Source organism: Vigna umbellata, chromosome 4 (assembly GCF_029865625.1).
Source record: "Vigna umbellata cultivar VRB3 chromosome 4, Vumbellata_1.0, whole genome shotgun sequence".
In the NCBI taxonomy this organism is placed as follows: Eukaryota; Viridiplantae; Streptophyta; class Magnoliopsida; order Fabales; family Fabaceae; genus Vigna; species Vigna umbellata.
Window position 1 is genome coordinate 26,230,535 of NC_142168.1, and position 10,411 is coordinate 26,240,945.

The 10,411-nt window shown below is 34.2% G+C and overlaps 1 protein-coding gene across 1 annotated transcript; it reads right to left on the bottom strand.

The window, feature by feature from the left end:
- Positions 1–1,151: 1,151 nt before the first annotated feature.
- Positions 1,152–2,489, bottom strand: LOC148199702 (uncharacterized). Its single transcript, XM_088114664.1, has 2 exons — positions 1,610–2,489; positions 1,152–1,334 (listed from the first exon to the last, which is right to left on the bottom strand). The coding sequence occupies exons 1-2, from the start codon at positions 2,487–2,489 to the stop codon at positions 1,294–1,296; spliced, it is 921 nt and encodes a 306-aa protein (XP_087970790.1). The 3' UTR covers positions 1,152–1,293.
- Positions 2,490–10,411: the final 7,922 nt, after the last annotated feature.

The window sequence follows — 10,411 nt, forward strand, 5'->3', positions numbered from 1 at the left end:
CTCTCTGTAAGATTATCACAGCACAACAGGTTGGATATAGGATAAGGGGTTTTAAGATTATTTTTCAGAGATAGAGATTGATGCACCTGGTGAACATAATCTTGAAGGTATTCGGGAGTCCTTCTGGTTCTATTTGATCTTCTTTGCAATTGGAGGTCCTGGTTATCTCCTGCTGTGTCATTGCTGTTTTCATTAACAGTGAGCTGTTGTGTCTCTTCCTGACTTGTATTTACAGATTCAACATGTAGGGGATCATCCATGTGAAATTGGTCTTCTAAGAGATCTTTTAATGAATCAGTTGTCTCCCTCCTAGTTGCTGAATCTGTATGGTTTTCCTGCAGATTTCTATAGGGAAAAATGTCTTCGTGAAAAACCACATTTCTGCTTATGAGAAGCTCTTTGGTGTTTATGTCAAGGACAAGATACCCCTTGACACCAGATTTGTAACCTAGAAAAATAGCTTTTCTAGCTCTTGGGTCAAGTTTATTCCTGTTATGTTCAAGGGTAGAGACAAAACACAAGCATCCAAAGATTTTAAGATTTAAATAGGAAGGGGACAGATTGTAAAGCAGATCGAAAGGGGTTTTGTTATCGAGAATGGGGGTAGGCAACCTATTTATGAGGTAAACAGCATGGCTAACAGCATAGGACCAGTAAGTGTTAGGCACATTGGCTTGAAAAAGGAGACCACGGGTAACATTCAAAATGTGCTGGTGTTTCCTTTCAACTACAGAGTTCTGTTCAGGAGTTTCAACACAACTCCTTTGATGAGTAATACCATGTAATCTATAAAAATCTGTGCAGTTAAATTCAGGGCCATTATCAGACCTAATAACTTTGATTCCTTTGTTAAACTGATTCTTAATCTTAATTACAAAATTCTGCAGTAAATCTCTAGTTTGGCCTTTATTATTCATTAAGAAAATCCAAGTATGCCTACTATAGTCATCAACTATGGTGAGGAAGTATTTATGGCCATGAATAGAAGCAGTACCAAATGGGCCCCAAATATCACAGTGAATAATATCAAAACATTCAGCAGTAGTAGTAGTACTAGGCAAAAAAGGCAATTTTCGTTGTTTGGCATAGTGACAAGTATCACACACAATATTTGTGCCTAATTTGACATAAGGAAAATCACTACATATCTGTTTCATAATTTTGTCCCCTGGATGGCCTAACCTACAGTGCCAAAGATTTACATTAGTCTTTTTAAAAGAAAAGGCAGTCGTGGCAGTGTGTCTTTGGTCAATCTTAGGAATGTCTTGCAAATAATAGAGCCCTCCCCAACAGTTAGCATATCCAATCATCTTCAATGTATGGTTCTGCTTTATCTGACAAATCTTGGAAGAGAAAGTTAGACTACAATTCAAGTCCTTGATAAGACTTTGAACAGAAATCAAATTAAAACAGAATTCAGGAATGTATAACACATTGTAAATGACAAGATCTTTAGACAGTTGTACTGTACCAGCATGCCTAGCAGTTAAAATAGTATTGTTAGGCAATCTCACAGATATAGGTTTGATACGATAAAAAGTGTTAAAATTTATTTTATCATGTGTCACATGGTCAGTGGCACCAGTATCTAGTATCCAGGATGAAATACCTTGCTTATCTGTACTATCAGCTCTTTGAATTTGATTAATTTTGTGAGTTGGTTCATCATCTTTGTCAATCATTCGAAGCAGCTTCTGCATTTGTTCTGCAGTAAGAGAGTTGAAAAGGTTGCTGTTGTTATTAGGTTGTGCTCTCTGATTTTCACCCTGTTCAGTAGTGTTTTGGCAAGCATTGGCAGCAGTCCATTCACTCTTTCGGTCTTGATTACCCTCTGCTTTCTTGTACCAAGGTGGATAGCCATGTTTAGAGTAACATTCATCAACTGTGTGGTTCATTTTGTTGCAATAGGAGCACTGTTTCCCATAGTTGGGATTTCTACCTCTTCCTCTTCCTTGACCACGCAATCCAGGTCCTCTTCCCTGGCCTTTCCACTGGCTGTTTCTGTCAGTGGCATTAACCATGACCTTAACATCAGCAGACCCATGTTTTTCTTGTCTTTCTTGTTGCATGATAAGAGAGAAAACCCGATTGATGTTTGGAAGGGGATCCATTAGGAGGATCTGTGTTCTAACAGTGTTGTATGAGTCATTTAATCCTTTTAAGAAGCATATCACATGCTCCATTTCTCTGTACTTCAAGAAAACTTTTGAGAGAGCGCAACTGCATGGTATCTTGCATATGCAAGTGGGAATGGGTCTTAAGAACTCCAATTCTTCCCACAGAATCTTTAAATCTGTAAAGAATTGGCTAACTCCTCTTTCCCCTTGTCTAATGGAGTGTATATCTTGGAGAAGATCAGAAATCTTGAAATGATCACCTTTAGAGAATCTTTCTTTTAATTCTTCCCATAATTCTTTTGCTTCCTCCACATATATCACACTCTCGGCAATTTGTGGGGAGAGAGTCTTGGTTATCCAAGACAATATCATCATGTTGCATCTTTCCCAAGCATCATAGAGAATGTCATCTTTCTGGGGTTTCTTTATGGACCCATCAATGAATTTCACTTTGTTCTTGGAAAGCAAGGCTCTTCTCATGCTTCTGCTCCAAGAAGAATAGTTGTTTTCATTCAGAGTTTGTGTAATGAGGGTGAGTCCAGGATTCTCTCCTGGATGCAAGTAGTAAGGGCTGGCTGGGTTGTTGTATTCAGCATGGTCCATGGGATCAAGAATTGTATGGACCAGTTCAAGAACTTATCAAGAAGGAAAGCAAGCGGAGCGGAAGCAGAGCAGGTACTAGACCTGCTCTGATACCATTTTAGGCTGAGGCCCAAAATGGGATGCACAGTAACGAGGCCCAAAATAGAGTGGCCCGTTGCATGGTTAAGGCAGACAGCCTCAGCCTTTTCTGCAAGCGTGTCCAGAAATCTATCAAACGAGTGAGGAGAGAGAACGGAGCTTCCAGAGAGTTCCCTTTCCAAGCATGGAGGTCCAGCGGTGTTTCGATGGCCTTGGGAGCCTCAGATCACGTTGGTGCAGAAGAGAAAAATGTAGAGGGGAGAGAGACGAACAAGGAAAAGGTAAGCTTTCTTGAATCTGATATTATTTCATAATACTGAATGTTTCTCTCTGTTTCTGTAACTTGTAAAATACATAACAGAACTCTATTTATAGAGTTCTGATACAACATAAAACAGTACATTAAAAGCAAATAACAACCCCTAAACCGAATGTATTTCGGTCCATTGAATGTAGTCCTAGTAGCAAAATGTTTGATTCTTAATATTCATCATTAAATTTATTTGCTTTCTTTTAAAGTTTAACATTTACAATTCAACCTTTTATATACTTTTAACAACTTTTATTATTTTCTGTACGCTCAACTTTAATATATATTTTTTTCTTTAATTTCTTGAAAGATATTGTATCAAAAAATATTGAATTAAGGAAAAATGTTGAGTTGAAGGTAAAAGAAAAAAAGTTAGTTTCGAAATAATTCATGTAGTATATACGATATTAATTAGAGAGGTCAAAGGAAAATCATGAGACACCAGAGAAATAACATTTTATGGAAGGATTTTGTGGAGAAGAGTTTATGTCAGTGACACTTATCTTTAATTAAATGTTTTTTGTTTTTTTTACAATATTTCTTCTTTTATTATTCTTGCTTTGTTTAAGTTTTATTATCTATATATGATAGAGAAAGATTGTATTGCATTCTATTTTTTTTTGAGACTTCATTATGTTGTTAAATCAATTATTATTATTCTATAAATCCGTTAATAATTTTGTTAATAAATTAAAATATTATGTTATTGATAAATTTATTATCGATAATAATCTACAAATAATTTTAATAAAATTTATAAAATAAATTTTAATTTATCGACAAATTAATATATGTTAATATATAACACCAAAAGTTAACCTAATGCCACAATGTTTAATTATATATAAGTGGATATGAGACAATATAAAAATAAATTTTATAGTTGGCTTACCAACGGTTAAAGATTTGATTTCACGATATGGATATCCTAATAAAATTTTCTCACTTATCATCCATTAACATTAGATATTTATTAGAAAAATTGATTAATTCAAATAAAAGAACTTGTAAGATTGTACAAGAATCCATTTAGAATAATATCATAGAAATTATATATTTTCTTCCCAAACATATAGATAGCTAGAAAGGATCATCTCATATTTGGAGATATGTTGAGGACTTATATAGTTGAGGACTTTGATATTTATGATCAACGTGTGGTATTGATTAAATTCACATACAACAATGATTTCCTTTCTAACATATCTATGTTAACCTATGAGAAACTATACCCTTATGCTCATTTGAGGGTCAAAAAATTAGATTTAATCTTAGGTTTTAATATGGTTCAACAGACCATAGATAAAAATAAAATGATTCGGTAAAAAATAAGAACAATTCAAAGCACACAAAAAGGTTATGTGCTGATAAAAAAAAAGGATTACATTTGTTCTCATTTTATTTTTTACCTGGAAATACCAATTTAAATGGTCAAATAGGCTAAATTATCTAAATTTATTAATCTCGGCAATATTTTGTAATATACCCGTTAGAATACGAAAACAGTTTTACATTTTGTTTCGTTTAGAGAAATAAAAATAATATTAACCTTAACTTTATTTAAAGGAGGTGGTTGTTTTATCTTTTATCTTTCTCTCCCTACTCATGCTAATCCTACCAACATTCTAGATCTAATAGTACTATAAGTCACTAGTATAAAATATGTTTTTTAACACGCTATATACGTCTCGGTTTTACTGAAATGTGGTGGCAATTTCGTAGTTTTAGGAAAAGTATATGCCTCGGTTGTCCAGGAATCGATGTCTAAAGGGGTTATTGCATCGGTTCTGAGAACACCCGAGGCAGAAAACCACAGTGCGGTGGCAAGGGATGAACGTTTTGAGGTTATTTGATTATGCAGATATGTATGCAGAGAGTTGTGTGGAGAAGCCACTACCTATGTATGTGCCAAGGGATGAACGTTTTGAGGAGTCGAAGCAGAACACATTCACAATGAAGAGGCCCAAGGCAGTGCTCCATAACTTCATTCCTGGTCTTAAGGCCAGTCTTTCTGCTAGTAACCAAGACTTCAACGAATTCTCATATGTGGATGGCTTTAGAGTGACGGGTTGCTCATAAAAGGCAAACCTGCATCAAATTGTTAATTTGAATGTTTTGGACAAATTTGCATCCCTCTACGGTCTCGGTTCCAAAAGTCTAATAAAAAAAAAGTAAAAAAAGTACACTCTCTACTGCCTCGGTTGCATTTGAACCGAGTTTTTGCCTCGCCTGTATATACCTCGGTGTTAAAACCGGTGCGGATAGGCGAAAATAACTGTTGTCGTTTCCCTTTACTGCACTAATGAGTAAATGAAGATTATAAATAGATATAGATTTTCATTTCTCTTTATATATATATATATATATATATATATATATATATATATATATATATATATATATTCTAAAGGTTATAATTAGATATAAATTTTCATTTCTCTTTATATATATATTCTAAAAAAAATCCTAACCCGCGGATATCCGCGGATAAAACCTACGACACATAGTTACTATCCGCGGATATTTATTACCTGCGGGTAACGGGTATTTTAATACCCGCTTCTAAACGGGTCGGATGCGGGTATTATACTATCTAACCCGCGGATACCCGTTATCCAAAAAAAATAATAAAAATTTAATTAATATTTTTTAAAATTAAATTTTATTTATTACTCTTAAAAAGGGGAAATTTTAATAACAATGACTTAAAAGATTCCTTTCAATTACCGTTTTTTAAAAAAGAAAAGAAAAAAATGGGTTACATTACTTTTGAGCTAACCCTAATAAAGATATCAAACATATACATAGAATCCCATTAGAAAATTCTCTCTTAACGGAGGACTCTTTTCTTTTTCCTTATGGTTCAGCTCGCGCAGGGAGTAGGCTCCATTCCCTCTTCCTCTCTCTCTCTTAGTTCTGATTGGGTTTTGTTTCGATTTGGGATTTGAAATTAGGGTTTTATTTGTTTTCTGATTTTGGGGTTTCTTTTGTACGTTTTGATTCGCATTTTGGGAGTTCGTTTCTTGATTTCTTCCTTGTTGATTGGTGACNCATTACTCATCATACAGTAAAAACTCTCATTAGTTTACAATGTTCAATTTCTTCTTTTAAAGGTTAATAATGATGAGGATGTGCTAATTGGAATCTGGATGATACTATCTGATTTTTCAAAAAAGTTATAAAAATGTTTTACTCTTTTCGTATGAAATGTGTGGATTGGAGGAACTTGATTTGGTTACAATATATGCCACCAACCAAAACTTTGGTTCTTTTGAAGTTGTTGTATTATTGTTTACCTATTAATTTGGAAGTTCAAAATAAAAGAATGATTTTATACTTTATGAGTTCTTTTTGTGTTGAATAATGTTGAATATCTTTTTCACATGTGGGAATGGTGGATGGAATCTTTTTCAGAATTTAAAGTTTTCTTCTTTGAATTTGGTTGTTCAGTTTATGAAGTGCCCTTATAGTCTTTTGTTTAAAACGATTAAAGTGACTGTCATTAGTGTAATTATTGGGATGATTTCGAGGATGAGAAATCTTAGTAGATTTTGAATCTAATTTTGTTTCCTTATGCTAATTTTTAAATTAAGGAGTTAATGTGCATGAATGGAAATAAATAGAAGAAACATATGAGTAGTAGTCTCTAATTGTTTAATGTTAAAATTTTTCAGCATTCAAACTATGTAGGATAAAGTGGTTTCATTTATGGACGTAATATGGTAAGTTCCATATGCTTATTGACTTAAAGTGAATATTGACATTGTAGCTAGGGGTTGTCCTGATTTTGCTTCATGTGCTAGTATTTTTAAAGGAAATTGAGGTGAATATGAGGATTTTACAAGTTTTTTGGGATACAGACTTCTGTTATGCTGAGTTTATATGACCATTTATGCTTTGGAACATGCTTCGAGGGCGGACTTTCAAATGCTTTGATTAGAAATTGATTCGTCTTTAGTTTATCAGTTTTTTGGATCAATAATTAGTTCCTTGAAATCTTAAAAAGAGATGACATCGATGTTTGTATTTTTTTTATGCATATACAGTTCAAAGTCTCTCATGTTTTTGTTGAAGAAATCATTATACTGATAAATTAGCTAATTTATTTCATTCATAGAAAAAACATAAGCAATTTAATATTTTACCTTTCACTAGTGCAGCGAGGGGCTTTTACCGCGGTTCATTTTCACTATACGTCGCGGTTTAGGAACCGCGGCATATTCAGCCGCGGTAGTAAGTCAGACACTTTAGGCCGCGGTTATAACCGCGGTATATAACGTGAGGAATATGCCGCGGTTGTCTAGGAAACTGCGGCATAAATTCATTTTTTTAAAAAAAAAATTAAAAAATACACTATATGCCGCGGTTGAACCGCGACATATAGACCGAAGAATATGCCGCGGTTAGTGTCAAAACCGCGGCCATATGTCTCGGTTTTAAAATAAAACGTATCACTATATGCCGCGGTTATGGTTAGAACCGCGGCATATTCCCCTGCAGTTTTTTAAAATTGCAGGTCTGTTTTTGTGATATCCACTACCACAAAAACAGACCTGCATATAAAAACATGTACACAATCTCAATTTCAACATAACAAACACGTGTTCAAATGTATTTCAACATCAAATAAAGTACAAAGTCTAAGAAAATTCTATCTAATCAAATGCATTGTTTAAATCTAAATCTAAGAGCTATTGTATAATCTAACTATATACTTCGCAGCAGCGTTCCTAATGAATAATAGTGACTTCTCAGGAACGGGAGTAGTAGTCTTGAATCTCTGCAAAAGACAATTCATTTTAATTAGTGTATATGAATTCAACATTTGTTAAAAAATCAAAATTTGTTAAAGTTAAATATTACCGTTTCCCAGCGACTTGTGATGTGAGAACGAACAATATGGGTCATCCAATACATTACATAGTATCCACACTCATATGACCCATTTTGTCTGTTACACTACAATATATCATCACAGTTGAGCCTTAACACCGCTGACAAATTATCAGTCCATCCATTGCTCGCCTTCAAATTCATGAGCCTTAACACCGCTGATAAACGTGTGAACTTAGTTGAACCGACATACAAAGGTGTTTCTGCATCAGTCGACATCGTCTCATACACATGAGCTTTGGCAAAATTTTCTGCTCCAACATCGCGGATCATGTCCTCCAATTTGTCTTCATCCGGTCGATCTTCTTCCATGGTGGAATCAGTAACATTTACACTTTGAGAGTCAGTGGGAAAATCCATTTCTTCGCCGTGCCAGATCCATGTTGTATAGCATCTTAGAAAACCATCACATATAAGATGTTCTCTAATTTGAGTTGCGTTCAACTTTCTCCCATTCAAACAGTTCACACAAGGACATCTAAACTTCACTTCATCATCAGTTCTCCCCTCATTACGTTGCGCAAATTGTATAAATTCCTCTACACCTCTCTCGTACTCAGCACTAATACGTGGTAAATTAATCCAATTTCGATCCATATTCCTAAATATTACATAAAAAGATAAGCTACTAAAAATCAAACTTGCAATTTCATACATATCATTGAAACTTAGTGAATAATATTTTAAGGTTTATAAATAATACAAGAACTACAACACACATTACCAAAACTATAGCAAAAACCATACCATACATTACCAAAACTATAACAATTTCATGCATTATCAAAATTAAAGCAAAAATTATACCATACATTACCAAAACTATAGAAACTTCATACATTACCAAAACTATAGCATTATGCAAAAACTAATGAAGAAATCACGTTAAGAATGCAAAAGGACATAAATACCTGGAAGAGGAACGGCGAAAACGCTTGGTGCCAAAAAAACCAAATCGCAGCAGAGATGGAATGACTCGTTTTCAAACGATTTTGATCGGCTAAAATGTTTCAAACGCGTCACAAATGAGAAAGGAACGAATAATTTCAAGTTTAAACGGTGCAGAAACGCTTACCTGAGATGTTGGGTGGTTCGGAGGAAGAAAGAAACGCGTTACAGAGAGCTCTTGCGCGAAGACGACGACACTGTTCCAAGTTTTGTTTTTTAACTCTGAACAGGGAAATCTACCGCGGTTCACTACTTAACCGCGGTATAATATGGGTATATGCCGCGGTTTCACCCCCAACCGCGGCATATACTGATTAAAAAAATAATACTAAATGGCATTTTTGAAATTATTTTCAAACTATATGCCGCGGTTCAGCGCGCAACCGCGGTATATACCTCGAAATATTTCAAATATATATTAAATTAATTTCTGATAGGAGAATATGTCGCGGTTGCTCAGAGAACCGCGGCATATACCCCTGTAACGTGCTAAACACAACTGTCTCCCCAACTGCCTTTTGGGGAATTGCAGAAGTTACAGGGGGCATATGCCGCGGTTCTCTGAGAAACCGCGGCATATACCCCCTGTAACTTCTGAAATTCTCTGACTGGCAGAGAAGTTGAGAAGTTACATGGGTATATGCCGCGGTTTCTCAGAGAACCGCGACATATACCCCTGTAACGTTTAAAATTCTCTGACCAAGTCAGCACCTGCAATAAATTGGCATGGGTATATGCCGCGGTTGTCCAGAGAACTGCAGCATATACCCCTGTAACTTAATTTTTTATTCACACGTGGCGTCAAAGGGGATGGTTGACCGGTGTATATGCCGCGGTTCCTCGCTGAACCGCGGCATATGTGTTCGATTTATTTACAAAACTGCCACCGCGCACCATTATGCTGCGGTTTCCGTTGAACCGTGGCATAATGTGCGCTGTAAAAACCCAATTTTTTACTAGTGTTTACGTATTTATTTATATTTATTTTTCATAATTGGTAAAGTTTGTCTATGTTTTGTGAAATATTAATTTTATCACGAGTTTGATATGGTCCTTCCATGTTTTTATTCTTTTATTCTATTTTTTATTTTTAGTAAATATTCAAATGATTGATGGATTTTAGAATGTCAAAGTTTATAATGATGTTTAATATGAATATTTGTTTAGAATATTGTATGTAAAAAGACATACAAAGTATTTAATTTAACTTTGGTCATGGTTAAAGAGATAAAATAGTGGATTGCACCACGTTTAACTAATGTTAAAATATCATATCAATTCCGTTAATTACAAATAATTAAAACCAATTGATAATAATATACATGTATTTTTTTATATTTTAAATTAACAAGTATAATGCATTATATTTAAAGAAAAAAATAATATTATAAATTAAAAGAAATGAAAATAGAATATTAATAATAAATAAATATATTTAACTTATTTATTTTTACTTTCTTTC

What these genes read in the sequence shown, in the direction of transcription:
- LOC148199702 (XM_088114664.1), bottom strand. Translation starts at nt 2,489, where the DNA reads ATGATATTGTCTTGGATAACCAAGACTCTCTCCCCACAAATTGCCGAG. An exon ending in TGATAGTACAGATAAGCAAG is followed by an intron (nt 1,335 to 1,609) that starts GTATTTCATCCT and finishes AAGATTTGTCAG; the next exon opens with ATAAAGCAGAACCATACATT.